This window comes from Bubalus bubalis, chromosome 3 (genome assembly GCF_019923935.1).
Source record: "Bubalus bubalis isolate 160015118507 breed Murrah chromosome 3, NDDB_SH_1, whole genome shotgun sequence".
Taxonomy (NCBI): domain Eukaryota; kingdom Metazoa; phylum Chordata; class Mammalia; order Artiodactyla; family Bovidae; genus Bubalus; species Bubalus bubalis.
In genome coordinates, this window is record NC_059159.1 from 24,909,663 (window position 1) to 24,933,894 (window position 24,232).

The following is a 24,232-nucleotide window of genomic DNA, read 5'->3' on the forward strand; positions in this document are numbered from 1 at the left end:
GAGGTGGATGAAACTGGAGCCTATTATACAGAGTGAAGTAAGCCAGAAAGAAAAACACCAATACAGTATACTAACGCATATATATGGAATTTAGAAAGATGGTAACAGTAACCCTGTGTACGAGACAGCAAAAGAGACACTGATGTATAGAACAGTCTTATGGACTCTGTGGGAGAGGGAGAGGGTGGGAAGATTTGGGAGAATGGCATTGAAACATGTAAAATATCATGTATGAAACGAGTTGCCAGTCCAGGTTCGATGCACGATACTGGATGCTTGGGGCTGGTGCACTGGGACGACCCAGAGGGAAGGTATGGGGAGGGAGGAGGGAGGAGGGTTCAGGATGGGGAACACATGTATACCTGTGGCGGATTCATTCTGATATTTGGCAAAACTAATACAATTATGTAAAGTTTAAAAATAAAATAAAATTTAAAAAAATAAATAAAAATAAATAAAAATAAAAAGTAACATGCTCAAACCAGCAAATTTAGAAATATGGAATCATACAAAGGAGAAAAACCCCATAATATCATAACCCAGAGAAAGCCACTATTAACATTTTGGTGTATGCTCTTTCTGTACTGTTTTGTACCCTGCTTTTTACCTTTCATATATCATGAATATTTTCCTGTGACAATAAAGACTCCTCTACTGACAGCATGATTTTTAATGGTTGAACTGCAGCCCATCATATGGTGTACTGTAATTTATTAAACCAATTCCATGTAATTAGACATTTAGGTTGTTTCCAATTACTTGATGTTCTAGGAGCTGTACTGACTTATTTCTTTAGAATAAACTTCTCAAAAGTGAAACTTCTGGGCCTAGAACTCTGCATGCACATTTTCAAGATTTTTGAAAAATAACTGTCTATTTTTAATTCTAAATGGGGAACACATGTATACCTGTGGCAGATTCATTTTGATATTTGGCAAAACTAATACAATTATGTAAAGTTTAAAAATAAAATTAAAAAAAAATAAAGACAAAAAAAATAATAAATGTTCACTACATAAAATTTAGAAATAAAATCAGGTCAAAAATATTTTGGTGATGAACAATATAGTCTTTTTTCAATGTACATATGAAATACATATATTTCAGAAAGTAAGAGCTTATTATATGTACTGTCTTAAAGCCTTATATTTCCCCTTAAAGTATAAATATCTTCTGATAGCCATTGTTCTTTTATAAACATCACTTTTAATGGCTGCATATAATCCATTGTGTGGTAGTAGCTTAGATGTTTAACCTGGTTCTCAATTTTGTGCTTTTATAAACAAGTCTGCAATGAACACCCTTGAACACTTTTATGTATGTTTATTTTCTTAAAGTACATGCTAAATCAAAGGACATTTGCAATCACAGTTTTTGTTACCTTTTCTCCAAGCTTACCTCTGGAAAGACTGTACTAAGCAATATACCCACTTGCAGTGTGTGGCCACTTCTTACACTTTTGTCCAACACTGAGTATTTTCATTTATTGCTGCCCAACCATTTTCAGCCTGATAAATTCCAATTTATCTTTTAAGACATAATTCAAATAGCACCTCCTTGAGAGACCTTCTCTGAATACCAGTTTCCTTTCCAGGTCTAGTTACTGCTCCCCACACTGTGCTCTCACAACACCACTTATATTCATTTTTAGTGTTTATAAGTAGTCAGATTATTTATTCAGATATTGTCTTTTCAATTAGACTGCATGCTTCTTGGAGGAAAAGGTCATGTCTAATTCACTGCCACAGTCCTAGTACCTAGCTGTGTCTGACACACACAAAGCAACAACGACGACTTGTTGGATGAATGTACAAATTACTGCCAGAACTTCCCATGTTTTCCTACAGAAAATGCTTCAAGCTTGTTTTCAGATATCAATGCTTGATATAACGTGCTATATAATAATCTATAGGTGTTATAAAAATAGGACATGTTCAAGATTTTTGATGTGTAATCTAGTGGGAGGTACTCATGGGAAATAGACGGGGAAACAGTGGAAACAGTGTCAGACTTTTTTTTGGGGGCTCCAAAATCACTGCAGATGGTGATTGCAGCCATGAAATTAAAAGACGCTTACTCCTTGGAAGAAAAGTTATGACCAACCTAGATAGCATATTGAAAAGCAGAGACATTACTTTGCCAACAAAGGTCCATCTAGTCAAGGCTATGGTTTTTCCAGTGGTCATGTATGGATGCAAGAGTTGGACTGTGAAGAAGGCTGAGCACCGAAGAATTGATGCTTTTGAACTGTGGTGCTGGAGAAGACTCTTGAGAGTCCCTTGGACTGCAAGGAGATCCAACCAGTCCATTCTGAAGGAGATCAGCCCTGGGATTTCTTTGGAAGGAATGATGCTGAAGCTGAAACTCCAGTACTTTGGCCACCTCATGCGAAGAGTTGACTCATTGGAAAACACTCTGATGCTGGGAGGGATTGGGGGCAGGAGGAGAAGGGGACGACAGAGGATGAGATGGCTGGATGGCATCACTGACTTGATGGACTTGAGTCTGAGTGAACTCCGGGAGTTGGTGATGGACAGGGAGGCCTGGCGTGCTGCGATTCATGGGGTCGCGAAGAGTCGGACATGACTGAGCAACTGAACTGAACTGAACTGAACTCATTAGTAATCTTTGTAGAAGGAAAAACAAGTAAAATATGGGGAAATTTAAATATAATTACATTATACTAACGTTATAACATAACACTCTGCAATCTTATCAAGTCTGTAAAGCATCAAGAATTCCACCTTTATTATAAAAAACGTGAAACAGGAACATCTTTGTATGTACATCTTGCTCTTCCTTCCTAGAACTGTCCTTATAATGGAGAGGAATGCATTTGTTTACATTAGTATGGGTCAGACTAATTAGGATGCCTGCCAAAATCTTCCTGTCCCATATTCTTGAAACTTTGATAAGTTCATTTATTTCAAACCCAGGGCAACAGAGAAGATAAAAACACAAGGAATTATCATAGCTTGTGGGAAAATCTACAGGTCAAACGACTCAGGCTCTTCAATCTCCTGGAGCTTTAGAATTATTGGCAACAGAATTTTAAGGTCGTCTCTCATTGGAATTGTTTTTCTGCAAACTCAGCATCCCTGTGAGTGAAGAACTAATTTTGTTTTAAATGGTTTATCTACACCAAATTTAAACACTTGGACATTACAGGTTACAGTATAAGCATTCCTTTTATGTTTGAAAATTTTTTTAATGTTTGTTTTCATTCTTCTATTGATTGTAGATTAGAACTCAGAGTAGGAAATTAACAATATGTCCAATAGTTTCTCCTCACTGTTTTCCTAGATTGAGCACTATCAAAATTTACAGAACACTAGGAACTTATAATAAAGCTCTTTAATCCAAAAGACTTTCTTTCCAAAGAACCATTTTAAGTGATGACCATAATGTGAGTGATAAGAAAACTGAATGGGTAAAGGGTTTATAGCCATTTGGAACGGACCATTAGGGTCAATACAGAAAAGAGCAACTGCATAATTCTTTTTCTTCTTTTTTAAAATTTAACTATGCATTTTCCAAAGTGACAGCTAAAAATGTAATGGAATGCTCTTTCAATATAAGTACAGAAAAGCATAAATTCAAGAGACTAAGTGGTAGACCAGAAAATAAATCACAGTTCTTAGACTGGGGTTCTAATGCATCTGCAAGTTGATTTTTAAAAAATCTGGCCCATGTAGAAAATTTTGCCTTGTAAATCTCTTTTAATCTACATGTTGCCCTTCATCGCTTACTTTTCCTTATAATTTATCTGTTGAAAAATCTAGGCTTTTTAATTGTTAGAATTTCCTACTGTCAGCACTTTGCTAATTGCATACTCACAGGGAAGTTCAACAGGTTCTGTCCTTTTCCCCCTGCAAGTTGGTAGTTGGACCCAAAGACTCGATGACTCATGTTTGCCTTTTTTATGTCTATTTCTTAATTTGAAACCACATATGAAAGTATTGCAGCTCACTGGGATGTCTGTACTTATTACTGCAGAAGGAGCAGAGGCTAAGAATAAGCATGGAAAGAGTGTGCTCAGAGAACTCAGACCCTGCAATCGCCCAGCTTCTGGTCTGAGCATGTGGGATGCATGATCTCAGACAAACCTCAAGCTCAAGCTTTCTCACTTATAAGACAAAGATACCACTCACCTCATGAGACTGCTATGAGGGTTAAATGGAGCAACACATTCAAACAAGATTTTTAAACTGTAAAGTGCTATAAAATCATACAAGTTAGTGTCATCATTACTCATTACCAGGGGCTTAAATAGTTTTATAATAAAAAGTTTTAAATGTCTTGGAGAATTAATTTCTTAAGAAAGATTAGATATGGCATTGACACAAAACAAGGAGATGATTTATTGACTTAATGAATACTTGTGAAGGAATAAATGACGGCCTCCCAGCCCCGCCCAGAAACTTATAGCCGTATGACTCAGGAGCTCTGAGTTCTGTAGGATGAGAGCTTGTAAGCTTCTAGCATACACAAACATCACAGTACCATTTAAACAACTCACTCCAAAGCCACTCATCAAAATGTCGAGTAATGATTTATAGCAGGTGAATACTGAAAAAAATGCTGATTTTTATTTACCTTTCAATCTGTGCAAATCCATTAACTATGGATTCTAATGCTCTTCTTCAAAGCACTTTGCCAGGTCACTTCCCTTCTTCCACTCCACATCCTGTTTTCTCTGGGCTTCTCACATAAATTTACTTGAGGGTCCTTCTGCCTATTCACCTACCTCACACCTCTGACCTTCTCCTCAGCCACAGCCAATGTCTGAGCCTTTTTTTCTTTTTTCTCTTGCCCACCCAACTTATGTCCAATCCATCTTTCAAGAAGTTTCTGAAATACTATTTCCAGGTTGTCTTGACCATGTGGTTAAGAAGAAGCCATTCTGAGTTTCATTCTCCTATATGGAATCCACTAGCTACACAAAGCCATTTATTTTTTTTTAATTTTTTAAAATTAGCTTTTTACTGGAGTACAAGTTGCTATACAATGTTGTGTTAGCTTCTGCTGTACAGTAAAGTGAATCAGTTATACGTACACATAAATCCACTCTTTTTTTAGATTTCCTTCCCATTTAGGTCATCACAGATCACTAAATAGAGTTCCCAGTGCTAAATAGTAGGTTCTCATTAGTTATCTCTTTTACATATAGTGGACCAATCTCCAATTCGTCCCACCCCTACTACATGAAACCACTTGCTGCTGCTGCTGCTGCTGTGTTGCTTCAGTCGTCTCTGACTCTGTGTGACCCCATAGATGGCAGCCCACTAGGCTCCTCTGTTTCTGGGATTCTCCAGGCAAGAATACTGGAGTGGGTTGCCATTTCCTTCTCCAACATGAAACCACTTAGATTAACCAAAAATATATATATTTTTGGCCACGCTGCATAGCTTGCAGGATCTTAGTTCTACAACCAGGGATTGAACCCACACCCTCAGCAGTGAAAGTGCAAAGTCCTAACCACTGAACTGCCAGGGAAATCCCTAATTTAGCCTCAGTCTTACTAGTCACATTTTCAAGTACTTGGTAGTTACATATGGTAGTGGCTATACTATTGCACAGTGTAAATATTACAGGACACTTCCATTATTGCAGAAAGTTTATTGGATAGCACTGTGCTGCAGCCCATTTCCTCTCCCTCTTCTATACAGTCTTGGAAGACAATGTGGAAGAAATATAAGCTTTGAAATTAGATGCTTTTTAGCTTTTGAATATTGGACTTTAAAGTGACTATATGAAACTGTGTAAGTGCTCTGCACAATGCCTGTCAGAGGGTAAGTGCTCAGTGAATGGTAGCCATTAATACAATACTGCTTTCCCGAGTAATTCCAGAATCTCTAATTTTCCTTTTAGCAGTGTATACAAGAATCTGGAGAAGCAACAGCAAATGTTACTTCCTTTTCTGCAAGGCTATGTGGTATATTCGAAAAGTTATGGACTTTGAATTTATATAGACTTATTCAAACCCTCCTCTGCCACTTTATTATCTTAGGACCTTGAGCAAATTAATCTCTGGTGGTCAGTTTCTTCATCTGTAATATGGGAACAATAATATCTACACTGCACAGTAGTAATGATGATTAGAGATAATGTATGTACAATACTATGTCTCGCATATGGTAGGCATTCAAGAAATTTATTGTAGAAAGCAGGTACTAATAATTCACCTTATAGAGTGCCATGTACTCAACATAGTTGCATACTAAGTGATTGTTGCTGTTGGTAATGAAGGTCAGGCTAGTAAATCTTTTGTAGGATGACGTTTTGCATTGTTTAAAGAGTTTTCCCTCAATAGGGCTTTCTCTAGTATTCTTACAATGCAGCTAAACTAAAGTTTTTCTCTATGGTATTATTAATTCCGCTCATAATAGTTCTCTTAAATTTATATAAGGAAAAAATGAGTATTCACAATCATCAGGCAGGTTTTAATTTACCATTGTCATAGCATGAAGACACTTACGCAGTGGCATGCTGGACTGGAATTGCAAAGACTGGCATGAAGAACCGTCACCATCACTGCCACCAATGAAGGCTGCAGCTTAAAATTTTGCCCAGACAGCAAGTCTGAAATTTCTGCCTCCAGAGAAAAACTTAAAAAGAATCACACTATTTTTAAAAACAGAGATTTAGTGCATATATGAAAAATTGGAGGGCAGAAGGAAGGAGAAGGAAGCATTTTGTATCCTTAGATCCTCTTACAAATTCATGCTGCCACGAGAAGTGCAAACAAGAATTGAGTCACTCTTGTTTCCAGTAGTTGGTACTCTCTAAGTGAGAGCACATTTCAAGCAGTTGGTCTACCGGCTTGCTACGTCTTGTTCCTTCATCTGCTAGAATGCTTGTGGGTCTTTCTAAAATATCCTTGGAGGAGTAGGTGGCAAGTGGTGAATCAGTTTAGTATCTAGTCACTCCCCAGGAAAAAAAAAAAAAAAGAGTGACCAAGTAACCAAATAAAGAGAGCTATGAGTTCAATAACCAAGATCATCCCATGGCATGGATTCTGTTATCATTGAGCATAATTCCTTTATCTCTTAGAGACAATCAACCTTCAGCCAGGGGAGTGTAACCTTAAAACCTCATAACTCAGTTTAACATAGTGTTAAAGTTTGGGGTGATATTTGTCAGTGCTGGGGCTGATACAATCAGTCTGAGGGAACCTAGAACAAAGAGTGGTGGGTGAAGAGCATGTCACCTCTGTGCACATTTGTTTCCTTGATGAACAAGGAACTATTAGCTGCAGAGAAAGCATTATCTAGGTGAAGAATGATGCTGATTATTTTAGTTGCCTCTCCTGAAATTGTGGGGTAGAACAGAGGGTCTCAGTGAGTTAAGCAGCAGGTTTTTTACTGTGATGCTGAGGATTTTTTTTTAATTAAGTTTAATTTGGAAGTGTATATAGACACATAGCTCTTCTTCAACAGAAACCAGAAATCAATTTGAGATATAGACCTCTTTTTAACCTCTGCTCTTACTTCATTAAATCAAAAAGTTTTACAGTACTGAATCATATAAGACTTTAAAAAGTCTAAAGTCTTAAACAATTAGTGTTGGGTTAAACAACAGATTTTATACAAAGTTCAAGAAGAACTTGTTAATAAAACATCTGAAGGGGAAATAATATATTCATTGAGCATGTGGCTTTCTGAAGGAGCATGCACCATCTTCAAATTTTAATTCTCAATAAATTTAAACTTCAATTGTGAACTTCTATATAAAATATTATTTCTAAATTCATCTTCTCAATAAAGTTGTTTACCACTTAACAGAGTCTTGTCATGTTATGTTTTAAATTAATAATTGCTCTCATTGACTCTAAGTAGAAATGTAACCTGTAAAGCATTAAAAAAAAACACTCACAATTTTAGTTTGCTCTTAAAACTACAAGTATTTTAAATTACATTTGTTATTTCAAAATATTTTTCTTTAATTTCACCATTAAGCAGAGTTCATGATATTATTACATCTTTAAATTAATTTATAACTTTTATAAAAGAATAACAATGTTAACTCTTCTTTGAATGCAGATTTTCTGGTTTTAGATGCAAACTTTTATTTTTATTTTTGCTGAATAAGTTTATTTTTATTATTTCTTTTCACATGTCTGGATCTGCTGGATTATAGACATATAATTTAAGTTAGCATCTTAGAAATCCAGGAACTTTCATACAACAAACTCATTAAAATATATTTCAGAATCTGACTCAGATAACAACATAAAATATCCACTTTTATCATTTAAAAAATGACCAGCATATTTCATTTTAAAAGGATAGTAAAAGTTTCTTAATCAAAAACCTCTTAGAGGTTTTTTACCACATGGATTTACTGCAAACTTGCTGTATCTGCCAGGCCAGTAAACCTGCCATCCCCTTTAGTCAATATCTCACATTGAGATGCCATGTTTTAAGAATCTTCCTGATCGGGTAAATATTATAGAATACATTCTTTTCTAACCCTATAGACATACCTTTCCAGGGCACATTTATAAGAGCTGGAAGGACTGAGGAAAAATAAAACCCACACTGCTTTTTAGAGTTTTAAAATATTCTTTATTGGAATTTCAATAATTCATTTAGCAGAGTGTGCAAAAATTTTTACAGAAATCTTTTCTTAATTTTACACTTTTGCCATATATTGAAAATCATATTTAATATGGTCTTATATCTTTTAGACGGAAAAACAGAATATGTTAGAATTAGTCAGTGATAGCTTGGGTAAGAGTTTAAAGAAAATTATAACTAAATCAGAACTCAGTTTTTACCTATTCCATATAGGAGAAATAAACAAAGTCATGAAAGTTTTTCCTAGTTCTGATTTCTGTAGTGCTAGACCAGGATCCCTGCAACACTCTGAACAGTGATTCATACTGTAACAGTCGTAACAGCAACACTAGTAACAATCATACGTGAACTGTAAAATGTGCTGTAAATACTAACTCAACTGTTAGAATTAACCTGTGCAATTCCAGAAATTTCTCCTTAACTAACTTCTTAAAAAGAGTATAAGAAACAACAAAAACGCTAAGGAAGGCCACCACCAGAAACAAAATGTAAACATCCTAAAAGTTTATAAATTTATGTACCTTCGCAAGTTAAGTCTGCATTTATTTTTGCTAGACATATTTAGTGTAGTAACCTAGCCTTCTTAACTAAACTGAAATTAATATCAATTTTTCCAACATTTGTGCTAAATTTCTTTGCACCCAGTATGCAAAGTCCTTATTCATACATGTACCTTTCTCTCTCATTTAGATAAAGCTGGGACTTCTTATATAGCTGAAAAATGTCTTTCCACTGGTAAGACAAGTTATATATATTGTCTCTTAACATGAAATGAAACATATCTTTTTAAAAGTTAATACATATTTAGAATTAAACTATATTATGATTTGATAATTTATCTGTGGAACAACTATAAAAGCAGTGAAAAGTTGTTTTTTTGGAAACCAGGATTTAAAAAAGTGAAAAAGACAGAAGTTTCTCTGGCTCCTTTTTATGTCTTATCCTAAATTAAAAGGGTATTTTAAAGAATTCTAAATTAAGAGAGAAACACTTAAAAACAACATTATCAAATTTAAATAAATTTGTTATTCTTGAAGAAACAACATGCAAAGGATTTCACACAACAAGCTCCTTGAATTGACCTGGTGTTCCTTAGAAAAATTCAGAAAAAATTCTTGCTTTACAACTGAAAGCATTTGTAATATGGAGTGAAAAAGCAAGAAAGAAGTAAGTAACCTGCCTATTTTCAGCTTTAAAGATAAGACAAGGAAAATAAAAATTATTTATAATGACATTTAATAAGAACTCAGATGAGGTTTTCTAGGAAAATCTCTTCTATCCTATACTTTGACAATGATCACAAAACTGCAACAAACCTTCTGACACCTCCTTATAGCTACAAAGCCAAATATTTGCAAACAGTTTCTATATTACAATGTATTAACTGTAACCATCCAACAAATTGGCTGTTTTAATTTCCCTAATTTTAATGCTAAAAGAAAGAATACAAAATCTTAAACTGATTAATGAATTTGAGTTAATAAACAGTTTTTCTAAAATGAATCTTTTTCCAGAAGTAAGAAAGCTACACTTAAAAGGGCTCTGTGAAAGTATATATGCTTAATTTAAAATCAATAGTTCAAAGAACATGTACCTAAGAGCAGTTGTAATTTTTTTGGTGACCAAACTAATTGAAACAGACACAGGTATAACTAAAGGCCATTATCTGCATCTCTACTCATAATTATAAGAATGTTCCAAAGTTTTAAAGAAACTCCACAATTTAGTGTGTCTCATGAAAAGTATGGCCTTAACATGAAAAAATCAGATCCAGCCTGAGAAACCTGACCACAGATTAGGAAATAGGGGTATATAAGATCCCTCAACCTGACTACAGATAAATCTCAAAAATGTTGTCAAATTATTGTTTTTCTAAAAGTGTAAAAACTAGACTTTTACTATGAAGATCCATAAATGCTTTGTTATTAAGAGATTTCATCTTTAGGTTTGTTAAATTTTGTCTTTAGATATTCAGAGGAGTGTCATACTAAAAATTAATAAATAGCTGAGATTAAAATTATATTCGTACATCTTAAGGGAGAAGCACATAAAGTGAATTAATTTCCCTGTTTGAAAAAAACAATTATCATCTCTTCAAATGGGGGAGAAAAAAGAGAATCAGTCAAAACTACCAGTTCTCTATTTAATATTTAAATCATTATGCTATTCTTACTTATTTCACCTGTGTAAAACTCTTTCTCATCTTGTTCTGCTATGTTTACGTCACTCTTCTCTTGTACTTCCTCAGTGAATATAATATTAAATCCTCTCTTTTAAAATTAAAAATATTTAATATTAAAAATCAGGTCTCTAATTTATTTCTAGAGTTCTTAGAATTGCTAAACAGGACCCCATTTTTTTTCATTAGAATGTGACTTGATCTCTCATAAAGGCAATCTACCTCAACCATTATTCAAGTTTTTCAAGTAGCTTAAAAAAAACTACTGAGGAGCAGTGTCTAACTTTAATCTTTTCACCTCCTGGATTGCCATGTAAGGCATATCATTGGTTCTTATCTCTAGACCAACTATTCCAAGGAAGAACAGAAATGTTACTTTTAATGGCCTCCTAGAAAAACAATTTTGTGCTACATGTAGAAGTTTTTTCCATAGGCAATACACTTGAATTCATCTGCATGCCAGTTCAATCTTCCCTTCATCTGTTTGCTACTTACTAGACATTTATGTAAATATATCTGAAATTCACAGAAGGAATGCTACAATAATATATTATAAAACTAATAAATTAATTTGTTATAGGAGATATAGGATATCTGTTTAAATATGTTAGAAATGCTAACAATATCCATTTTTAATGAAAAAGAAAAAAGTACCTGCAAATTTGGTTTAAAATTCATATTCAAGCCTCCTTCATTTATTTAGGAATATAAACCCTCAAGATTATGGTTTTATTTGTCCTCCTCCTGACTTGTGTAATAAGCATATACTGAAATGACAGTTGTTAAGAAATTAATATCTTTTAGGTTTTAGGGCATTAATAAAAGAATAGGAACTTCTCAGATCTGAGTGTGTGTTTGTGCTCGAACATATATATATACATACACATATACAATATATATGTATATATATATGTGTGTGTGTGTGTGTAGTTTTTATATGTAGTAGTCTATAATTTTTAAATTCTTGGATTCACTCCCTATATTCACATATTGAGAACTTATGTATCTTATAGCCTTGGACATCACTTAAAACAAAACAATCCAGAAAAGTTCAGAAGTAATATTTTCTTTTACCACAAGAGGGGGCTAGAGAATTCTAATCTCTTCTAAGGTCTATAAAACCCTTTTAACTGCTACTTTATAGACATTCAATTACAACAGGCCATAATACATTAAGGCATTAAAATACACATATATCCCAACATATGCCAAAGCAAGCACTACACTAGTGTGCCCACCAGATGATCACTAACACCAACATCAAATAAACACTTAGGCGTCTTCAAGAGGTTTATATGAGATTTTACGCTTTAGTCAGCTCTTTTGGTTAGGTGAACCCTTCGGAATGGAAAATATCAAGGAATGTGATAAAACGCCCAAGAAGTGGAGAGTATGGCAGGAGAAGAGTGAAGTAAGGATTAAGAGAACTGAAATTTATGTAGTTTGGAAAAGTGAAGACTCTAGGGATGAATGTTCACAGTCTTTAAATATCTTCTAAAGGTAACAATATAAATGAATTAGGGGAATTATCCAGTCTCGGAAGATGGTATAGAAGAGAGCAATGGCCTGAAACTAAGGAAGGAAAAGTTTAGGTTAGACATGAAGAATAAATTAGTAATAATAGTTGGGCGGGAAATATGTCCTGCAAAGGAAGGATACAGAGCATAATGGCTATATTTGATAATTAATTAAATGAGATATTAGTAAGAATGATGTGAATTCATTAGGAGAGCTAGATTAGATAACTCAAGTGATTTTTTTCCCCTAAGCTGTGACAATCTCTAGGCCCAACTACGTACTTGGATATTCATAAATGTCTTTCAATGATGATAACGGTCATTTGTAGAAAGGAGTGCTCATGATCCCAGTTAACTCTATGTTTTTTTGATTAAAACAAAATCTGGAGTATTATTATGAAATAACATAATTACAAAATTAACCATTAAAATTATGCTTATCTCTTAGAGAATTCCATTAAAATAAACTATACCATACAAGCTATACCCTAACAGCTCATAGAAATGGGCCCACAAATAATTGGCTAAAGGTTTCTATAAGTGAAAATTTTCCATGAAGGAACAACTCCCCTATAAATCCCAGTTTTACAAGCCAGAGAAACCACTTTGTATAATATTTCCCTCTAGACTAATGTATCTGGGTTTAAGCTACTTAGGGCCTAACATAAAAAAGCCTGTCACTCAAAGTCAGAAAGGCAGTGTAGAGCATAAGTGTAATTATAGTTTATGAATTCAACAATCTTCCCATAGTAGACAATAATTTTCTAGATTAACATGTTTCAGCATCGTTTTAAACAGCATTACTAACATTTACTTTTTACTTGAAAAGCCAGAGTTCTATGACAAAGCAAAAGAATTTATGGCTAGAAGAACAAAGATCACCAAAGCATGAAGAAATCACTCTAAATATACACTTACATATATATATATACAACAAAAATATATAAAACATAATATATATTAAGTATAAATAAAATTTATGCCTATATAAATTAAGTATATGTATCTACATACTTGGCCTGAAAGTTTTATGCTTAAACAAAATTCTTTCACATTTAAGTGAATATTAAACTTTGAGATAAAAATGGTCAATGGCTTTGCAGCTTGAAGAAGGATGGTCTGCCTTTGACTCAGTTTTATATATACACATATCAGATAACTATATTACATTAGCAACCAAAGCACTGTATATCATTTTGCCACCCCTGTAATGACCACACTACCAACTTCAATAATCACATACTAGGACTTTCATATTACCACTACACTCATTGACTCGTTTAGAATTTGGAGAGAAACAAAAAGTATTTGAGGCAATATAAAAAAGCTTAATCTCATCAGCCAAATCACTCACTTAAAAATCAACTATTTACATTTTAAAATGGCCACTGTTACTTCACTACTAATTATAGTAGAAGCTCAATAAATGTCGACCTTTCAAAGAATGGGCTTTTGCTCATATTGCCAGTGTGGAAAAAATTTCTCAAATCACGTTGGCTACAGCAAAGGCCAAATCTTATCCTGACTTTCGTTCAAACTACTGTAAGTCCAACCGTTTTTTTTGTTTTTTGTTTTTTTCCCTGAAAACTCAGTCCTTCAAAATCAGCACTTGATTATGTACCATATACCTTATTGTGGGGGTGTTCAGTCTTCTCTCTTCAACTAGATAATTTACTTACTAACCAAAGGAATCGCACCTTATTACTTTTTGTATCCTCCACGCATCATCTAAATTCATAACTGAATAAGGGCATTCAATATAGGAATTCAATAACTAACTCTTCATTGGCAGTCTATTAAAATCTATAACATGGACAAAAAGGCCAAAAAAGATAATGAATTAGTTCTCTGTCAAGTCAATTCAGAAACTAATTGTATGCTATTCACAACTGTAATTGTCTGAATTTATGGAGCCCTTTGAAATTCTTTATAAAATACTGCCTCCAAATCATTCTGGGAAGATAACATACATAGGCCAGAGAGACACACATGTCTGAAGAACTTGACTAAAACTTCTGAAAAATAGCTTAATGCCCATGGTCAGGCAAAGCTATCTGGGTCCGCACTGAAAAGCATGCTGAGATCAGGCAGGTGAGGAAAGTACACAGTATGCGTCAGGGGAGGCTGTGCCCAGGTCTTGGTTTTCTTACTGATTCTGTCTTGCTGACCATAGGACCAGGCACTTGACCTTTTTAAAATGTAGTTTCCATTTTGGTAAAACAGAGATTAGATTGGGTGATTACCAAGTCTCTTCCATGTCTAAACTGCCATGGTTTTAATGTTAAAATGTGGGTTATGTTTGCAAGGAGTTTTTCCTAGTGAAAGAGGCATTATGGAAGCTATCCAACAATCAACACATGCGAGAGTGCTTTACTAAAGCACTGGACAGAAGGTTAGAGTTTAAATACGCACCAACAGCCCAAACATGCTTGGCTGAAGAATGAAAAATGAGTAGTTCATAGACAGATAATTGTTATTGTTTTTTTTATTCTACACAAAACATGTATAATCCTTGGTAATCATTTGTCTAAGTTATATAAATTACTGTCAACTTTGAAGCCCAGTTTGTCATCTTCATCTGTGATTTATACCAGACTATATAAACGACATGATGTCTTAGATCTAATAAGACATTTATCTTCATGAAGGAGGCCACTGCAATCCTGAGTGACAGCTTACTTACCCTTATCACAGTTAACTCAACACTGAGTCCTTAATTTCTCCCAATGATCTGAAATCTGATGGACTCACCTGAAGCCAACAGAGACTTGTTCAGAAATCTACCATGCTCATGAAAGTATGTGTTTTACAGTAGGAATTTATTCTTTGACTCTCAAAACACAGACATAGAAACCAGTTTTGTGCTCTTCCACAGTGTACACTCTAAATACACAGACATAACTTCTGTTAGGTTTGACAGGAGTCACATGCCTTACTAAAGAAAAATATACCTGCAAGCAATAAAGATAAAAGCAAATAACTGAAGAATAAAAATAAAATGAGATAAATGCTTGTTTGAATGTATGTATGTTTATTTATATAATCATATATGAAGAGGGACTATTTGAGTCACTTCTATAATTATCATATAATAGAATAAGAAGGTACTAACAACCCTAAATATGTTCATATAGTTTATGTAATTTAAGAAAAATACACACCAAGAATGTAATGTGCTTGACCCCATCAGTGAGAAGGAAGCAAATGGCTTGCTGTTTTTAGGCCATTAACTCTTTCAACCTACTAGGGTACCAATGACTGACTTGCAATAGCTTTCTAACATTCCACGTCAAGCAGCCATAAAACACACACATTTTCCTCCAAAGCTGTCAGCAGTATTCAGCCTAAGGTTTACCTGATCAGAGGGGTCACTTACCACTAATCACTGCACCATTAATTCACACATCCCATAAGTACTATAAGAAGTGCAGTTTATTTATTATGTGAAACAATATAATTTATATAGTAAAATCAGGCCTTACACACAACTCACAGCAATGAGGTCTCAAACTGGCTTGTGAACAAACATTTTTTTATCCTCACTGAATATAAAATCTATCAGGGGTGCTATGAGCAGACTTGCTATGGTTTTTCCAGTAGTCATGTGTGGAAAGTGAGGTGGACCATAAAGCAGGCTGCGCACTGAAGAATTGATGTTTTCAAATTATGGTACTGGTGAAGACTCTTGAGAGCCCCTTGGACAGCAAGGAGATCAAACTAGTCAATTCTAAAGGAAATCAACCCTGAATATTCATTGGAAGGACTGATGCTGAAGCTAAGGCTCCAATACTTTGGCCACCTGATGCGAAGAGTCACCTGATGCTGGGAAAGATGGAGGGCAGGAGGAGAAGGGGGCAAGAGAGGATGAGATGGCTGGATGGCAACACCAACTCAAAGGACATGAGTTTGAACAAACTCGGGGAGATAGTGAAGGACAGGGAAGCCTGGCGTGTTGCAGTCCATGGTGTCGCAAAGCGTTGAACACGACTGACTGACTGAACAACAACAAATCCTCCAGTTATCATTACAAAACATTAAAAAATGTTTTTAAGAAGTGTTAAAAATAAGGCCATAAAAAAAGATTTTATTTTAAAAATATTCTGGTTTTTAATATATCTTTCAGAAAAGGCATGGAGTTGAAAATGGCCACTACTGGTACATTAACAAGTCTACAATTCTTTTAAGTCAAGTAGCATGTGGCACCCCACTCCAGCACTCTTGCCTGGAAAATCCCATGGACGGAGGAGCCTGGTAGGCTGCAGTCCATGAGGTCGCTAAGAGTCGGACACGACTGAGCGACTTCACTTTCACTTTTCACTTTCATGCATTGGAGAAGGAAATGGCAACCTACTCCAGTGCTCTTGCCTGGAGAATCCCAGGGACGGTGGGCCTGGTGGGCTGCCGTCTATGGGGTTGCAAAGAGTCGGACACGACTGAAGCGACTTAGCAGTAGCAGTAGCAGCAGCATATAAATTGGCCTATAAAGGCTCTTCACTTAATCATTTTTACTCTTCTCCAATGGTGGTTACAGGTTTTTACTTTTCCAATTCTACTTTTCATTTTGCTGGAGAACAAGAATGCTTTATAACCTTTAACATCCAGATGTAAAAATAAGTTCGAAAAACATTCTTCCTCATTTCTTCCCAGATATATCTGACCAATACCGTTTATTACCTTTTCCTTAATTAGAAGGTAATAATACATGATACATAATATTAATACATTATTACAGATTTCTGGTTTCTTCACTTAAAATCATTTTATTTTTAAAATTTTTCTTCCAGAAGGAGTCACTATAACCTTTTATAGAACACTTTCCCTAACCCATCTTTAAAAAATTTATATATGTGTTGTTTAGTCGCTAAGTCATTTCTGGTTCTTGCAACCCCATGGACTGCAGCCTGCCAGGCTCCTCTGTCAATGAGATTTCCAAGGCAAGAATACTGGAGTGGGTTGCCATTTCCTTCTGCAAAAGATCTTCCCCATGCAGGGACTGAACCAGCATCTCCTGCCTTGGCAGGCAGAGTCTTTACCCCTGAGCCACCTGGGAAGTCCCATATATACACGGGGGTTCTTTGTAATTATATATCCATTGTATATTTTGGACAATGAGAGCAATCAGATTTTGAGCTTCATAGTTGGCTGGCTTTTGTAGTTGCTGTATTGAATGCTTCATACTAAAAAAATTTTCCTTCAGTATAGTAGAAACTATGTCTTCCTAAGTCTATAAATCTAAATTTTATTACTTGTTAGCAAGTTTTCATTCCTGATTATGGGGTTATGCTCTTGTTTGTAGGTAACTCTCCATAGGCTATAGCCTGACATTCTCAGACTGAGGGCAATTTACAAAGGAAGAGGGGAAGGAATTGTGATTAGGTAGCAACATGCTCTCATTTTTATGCATGGTTTAGCATGTAACCTTGGTTTTCATTTTATGCTGTGCACCTGGTCAGGTTTCTATATTCTTCTAGATCTCTTTGTAGTTTTCGCAAAAGCATGACCCAAACACGACACGCACCATGGCTATTGCTTCTCATCACTGAAGTTATGGCCAAATGGGTCAGACTGCATCCTTGCATAACTGTACGTTTAGGATACTGATCTGGCTAGAGCTGGAAGGCAACCAAGCTGAAAAATTTTAGGACTGATCTTTCATTTTTCTAATAAAGATAAAAATTCCAAGTGTTTAAAATAATGTTACTATAAATAAAATTTTTTTTAATCTTTTGTTCCTCATGGATCACTGTAGCTATCTCATCAGTATTTATATCTGTCCATTTGTCAATGTATTAATAGTGTGTTTTCCCAATGAGATAGTCAGCTTCATGAGGGCAAGGACTGTGTTTGACTTTTTACTGCCTAATAGCTTAGCACAGCATTACCTTATAATCTCTAAATAAGTATTTGTTAAAATAACGAATAAATAGCATATGAAATGTTACTGTTCTCTATAATGGTGTAATCTAGTAAAATAGGATATAAAGTTTACTTAAAATTTTATAAGCATCTCTTTAATTTCACAAGAAATGTACATATCTTTATTTTTCAGGGGAAGGAAACAAATATTTATTGTGCCCATTATCCATCAGGCACTAGGCACTTTGCTAGATTCAATACTTTGCAGAAACATATCTTATCATCCTACAGTCAAATAAACAAGTCTATTCTTACCTCTACTATTAACAGTGACACTTTGGGAATTCTTTCAACTTTAATGTGCTTTGGGATTTTCCAGGTAATAGGTTTATCTCTCAATGTTAATCACTTTCTTTAACTTCAACTATTTTTAATGAAAACATTTTAAATATACTATTTCCACTTGGAGGTCTTTCTGGCTTACTTACTGTTCTCAGTTGTGTTTGGGAAAGCTGGAAATACTAAGTAAGTGACCTATGGATTAATGAGGTACTATTGTTCTAATTCTGTCAAGCATTAGATTGATCAAAAAGAAACAAAACAAATTTTTTGTTTTGCACTGTTAATTTTGTATAATTATTAATCAGCTACCAATGTAATTATTAAGCTTTCAACCCAAATGATGTTTTTAGTATAAAAACTTAGGTATTACTAATTGAGCTAGGATACAAAGCTCAAACAAAATAAACTGCTTCTGTGTGACTGAGTCTATAGTTCTGTTTGGTGGTTATCAATTCAACGAAAATAAGAAAATACAAAATCACCAAAACGGCTAAATGAAATAAGAATTAATGACAAATTAAAAGGAGAAGGGAATGCAGGGATTATGAACACTTGGAAAATGCCAAAGTCAGAGGGAAATTTGGAAGAAAAATAAATACCAAGATCACAGACTAATAAAGAAAAATAAAGAATAATTTACCAACTTTACTCCCAATCCCTAAGTGAATAATAAGCTTCCAATTTAATATTCAGTTTAGTAGCATTTCGACATCCCCCCAGCACACACACACTGCAAAGGCACAAGAGAGACTTTGATAAGATAACCATGTGCATCAATGATGATCAAACCTTCTGTTCAAGTGGCCAAATGCCAGAAGAGGCACAGTGAACTCCCACCCCTGGGATATCTGAGCCTGAGCCAGAAACTGGCAGCCACCATGCCAAATTTTTTATATTCGTGTATCTTAAAAATTCATATATATTTTGCATGCCACTATATTACATACCAATGTGTTTCTAATATAATGTTTATAAGGGTTGAATTATTTAACTCTTCCCATTCCCAAATCTTCAAATAAAATGGATGTTCCAGGAAGATCTGCATTATGGTTCTTGTGATTTTCCCTTCCCCTTAGACAACATCAATATGGTCAGAGAGATGTGAGTATGGGTAAAAATGATATCCTATTATAATATGATAAGCTCAAGAGTCTCAAATAATCCTCAATATATCAATAATTCAATAATCATTAAACAATGCTCTTAATTCTCATGAACTTCACTGAAGCTAAAAAATATGAAAGAAGGTTAAACTGGGCCCTGCAATCTTAAAAAGGTCTCTTAGCTTTTCAGCTACAGTTCTTATAGAAAGATCGATAATGATGTCTTCCTGCTCCAATATGGAATTAGTGTTTCCCTAAGTACATTAACTTGAGAACTATTGAATTATCTAGGAGGATAGCACCACAATGAAACAAATAGTTGTTCTTTGCAAACGAGTGATTACCAATACAGAGAACCTTCTGAAGACTGCTAGATTGAGAGGCAAAGACCCCAGGACAAAAAGTATAAAAGTATGGTCATCCTAAAGACAGAAAGATGACACTCACCCTCATCCTGATAATCTGACAAAAAAGGTGCATCTGATGTAAAAGAAGGGCCATGAGTTCCACTGTGATTATCATCGGAGCTGTCCTGTCCAAGGTAATTTTCAGGTTGGTCTCCCCCTGAGGGACAAAAAAGAAAGAAAAAAGGTCATACTTCTGACATCTTAATAAATGTCTTTGTAGATTCCTTCTAGAGGCCAGTGTTAGTCACTCAGTCGTGTCTGACTCTTTGTGACTCCATGGTCTGTCCATGGAATTCTCCAGGCAAGAATACTGGAGTGGATTGCCATTCCCTTCTCCAGGGGATTTTCCCAACCCAGGGACTGAACCTGGGTCTCCTGCATTGCAGGTAGATTCTTTTCCATCTGAGCTACCAGGGAAGCCCAGATTTTTTTATTTACCAAATATATACATATATATATCTATTAACATAAGAGAAACATATAAATAATTTATAGAACCAACCTACCTGGATGGGAAATCTTCCATTCAACTAACTAGAATTTAGAAACTGTTAAAGTGAGGAGACCTTTTGCCACCAGAAAGAAATTTCCCCATCACACTTAAAATGAAAACATAGTTATAAAAATATCCCACTAATTACAGCCTTTACCCTGAATGCCTCTATTTCCAAATGAAATAGAATAAATTACACAAAGAGTTAAACTTCTATACATAATACAGTGTAGCAAGGTCAAGCGGAGAAGGCAATGGCAACCCACTCCAGTACTCTTGCCTGGAGAATCCCAGGGACGGAGCGGGGTGCGGAGCCTGGTGGGCTGCCGTCTATGGGGTCGCACAGAGTTGGACACGACTGAAGTGACTTAGCAGCAGCAGCAGCAAGGTCAAGATTCTTTCCTTTGTTAAAAAATAAGAGAAGTAAAATTTGGAGAGAATCTGGACTATTTCAATTTAAATCACTACTTGTTTTGCAATTTTAAGGAAGTTCTCTTTATAATTCTCGTTTATAGCCTATGCAACCACCTCTTAGGAAGTCTAAAAACCCTAAGAAGGTAATATTTGTTCTGCAAAATTGCTTTGATGAAAGGTAATGTATATACAATTCTGAATAAGGCAATTAAAATAATGCTAATCTCTTTTGGGAGTTTTTGACACACTAGTGGATTATATTTTGTAGAAGTGGCCCATGCTATTACAACACTTTAAAAGGTTTAGAAAGAAGATGTTACTTCATTCAGAAACCAGAAGAAAAGGCTCTGCACTGCAAATGGCTTTACTCAAAATCCCCCAAACAGAGGTACAGTCTGCTGATGAAAGGACACCAACAGCTGCCCAGTTCATTTCACAAACATGAAAAGGGGATTTTCAACTGAATTTAATATTATCTCAAATACTAATTTCCAAAGGAAATCACCAATGCTAATCTCAGTAAACACTGTAGAGTTTTGGCCCTGGATTTCAACTAGGGAGCAGTGAAACCGAACAACCTACATAGAATCTGTATTGCCTCACTTTAAAGGTTTATTTCCTACAATTAAACTAGAAGGATAGGGAGGATATAAAATGATTAAAAGTGGAAAGCTGTAGCCTTCTCTTTCCATAAATTAGATGATCATATCTAGATTCCTCTGCAGACACCCAATGATAGGTAGACGTCCATAACTGAGTTGAACACCTGCAGATACAGGACTTTAAAAATAAACTGTGGAGTTTGTTGTGGAGAATAAAAGTAAAATTAAAACAAACAAACCCCTCACACAACAGTCACTGGCTAGAGTGGGAAGAAATGCTGTGTTTTACTAGGTTACTTGATCAAGATACAAAGCTTATAGTTCTGCTAAAGTACTACTGAGAAATTTCTATTATAAGCAGAAAAATTCTCAAATACTGAACTGAGGGCTAAAATTCTCAAATTTTACATCACTGCAAATCCACTGAAATGATATTATCAAGGCAATCTAAATGTACAGCCTGGCAGGCAACCTGAAAGTGAGCTGTGAGGTTAAAGGAATTTAAAATTTTTGAGTCAAACAAAGATCCAGTTAAAAAGTAGTCATATGGGTTGCCAAGCAAAATTTAACATTTGTAGGACATAATGGACATTATTTATCAACTGTCACTCCAGACTCAAAGTTTTCTGCTTGCTCCAGAAATCTGACAAATCCACTCTTACATATTCTAGCAGTCTAGGCTTTTTTAAAAAAAAGCAAATCAGGAGGGGCTTTGCTTTGCTTTGTTATTTTAAATGAGCTTTTAAGTTTTGGAATAGTTGTGGATTTATTCTAAGTATTGCAAAGATAGTACAAGGAGTTCCTACATACTGTTCAACCAATTTCCCCAATGTCAACTTTTTACATAACTAGTATATACTTGTCAAAATCAAGAAATTAGCATTGGTACACTGCTATTAACTAAACCACAGACCTCATTCAGATTACACCAGTTTTCCCACTAGTGTCCTTTTCCTGTCACAGGATCCAATTCAGTTATATTTAGAGCTTCCATTTGTAAAGTATTATCCAAAATACCTGCCTGGATTTGGCATGCCTGGAGAATCCCATGGACAGAGAAGCCTGGTGGCTATAGTTCATGGGGTCACAAAGAGCTGGACACAACTGAAGTGACTTAGCATGCATGCATGCATTATTAACTTCAGATGGAAAAGTCACTTCCATGTGATTCCTATGGTATCTAAACATAGTTACTCCAGGTGAGTTTTTAACAGCTACCTCTGTGCTAAATACAAGACCATGACTCTGTAAAGTATACAACAACAAAGGTAAACAACTCAATGCAGGAAAAATAGAGCCTAGGTCAGTACTAAAAATGATTGCAGTGGGGGAAACATTTAAAAATATGTTTTACATCCAAGTGTAATTAGTTCCTGATGAGGGAAATGTAGCTGTAAGTGTTTTCAGTGTCATATCAAGTGGCCCATCTCCCCTGGACACACACAGAAAAAAAGCCAGTGACATATAAATAGACACTCCCATGTAATTAAAATGATTACAATTATTCAAGATGCATGGGTGAAAAATTTTATAGAAGAACTAACAATTACTGTGGTCATTTTGGATTTGTTGAAGTTTAGAACATAATTTTTTCTTAAAACATAATCGCAAGTAATCTCTGGACTCATCTACAGCTCTTAGAATTGCAGTTACAAGTGGCCACAACCACAGTCCAGTGGGATCAGACATAAATGATCACAAACTATAGTGACAGACATTTCCATTCAGTAGCTCTACAATTAGGGCTTAGAACTCCACCTGCTTTGAGTGGCTTTCTCACAAGCAAGACCCTAGCCACTACAGACACTCTTTCCCATTGCAACTTGCTCAGAATCAATATATTTCTATCCAGATATATATATTCTAACACACAATATCTCCATTAATCACATCCACTACCTTCAGTCCCTTCCTTTTGTATTTCTAAACAAGATCTGGAGGAACTATATTAAGGGTTCACCTGCTATTAGCTGGTAGTTTGCTCCTCTAATCCTAAGTATCATAAGAATTGGGCACCAGAAACACCCCTTAGTATTATCAGTGGCAGGTTTCCACTGAGTATGGTGCTGAGGAGCCTGTAAGGAGGATGGCTTCTCTATTCTTTCCTTCAAGTCAAACTCAATTTCATTCATGCTCCATAGAATGATAAGGTGGGAATTTCTGAGGGTTGGAGCAGAAAGATAAAGCAGCTTTGTGTCAGGTGTAAGGTAATTATTTGCTAGGGTTTCTGTGCTATTTGTTTTTATTCCCTGTGTTTTCATTAACAGCTAATGAGTTTTCTCCCTTAATTCTGAAACAATAGCTTGGCCACTTGAAGTTGGCTTTTTCTGCCATGAATTCAACCAGCTGTTGCTGCTCCATAAACTTTATGGAGAAGTGAATTAAACTGCTAAAAACTTTCATTTCCTAATTCAATTCCAAATGAAACAGGGGAGAAAATGAGCCATGATGATGCTCCCCTCGTAACTATTTTGACTCACGGCAAATCCATCTGATTCTGAACTTGCAGGTACTATTTGCGGATAAAAACAAACCATAATGATGATTTTACCAAGAAATAAGAGAAAAATTTTAAAAGACAGAAAAAATAAAAAAGCATAAAACATAAGCATAAAACCAAAGAATAATAAATACAACATATAAATATATGTTTGTTTATTCAATATGCAAAGGCTCAATGTGTTTTTTCATGTTACTATGAAGTCATTAACTTTTACTTTTCTCCTAATTAATTATGAGC

At 35.1% G+C, this 24,232-nt stretch overlaps 1 protein-coding gene across 1 annotated transcript in view; it reads right to left on the minus strand.

Moving 5' to 3' along the window:
- The window catches only part of SKAP1 (src kinase associated phosphoprotein 1), a 307,365-nt gene that overhangs the window by 189,833 nt on the left and 93,300 nt on the right, over positions 1-24,232 (minus strand). The window contains exon 4 of the mRNA XM_025280272.3: positions 20,024-20,140. Coding sequence (XP_025136057.2) covers positions 20,024-20,140 — 117 coding nt within the window. The remainder of the gene's footprint in view (positions 1-20,023; positions 20,141-24,232) is intronic.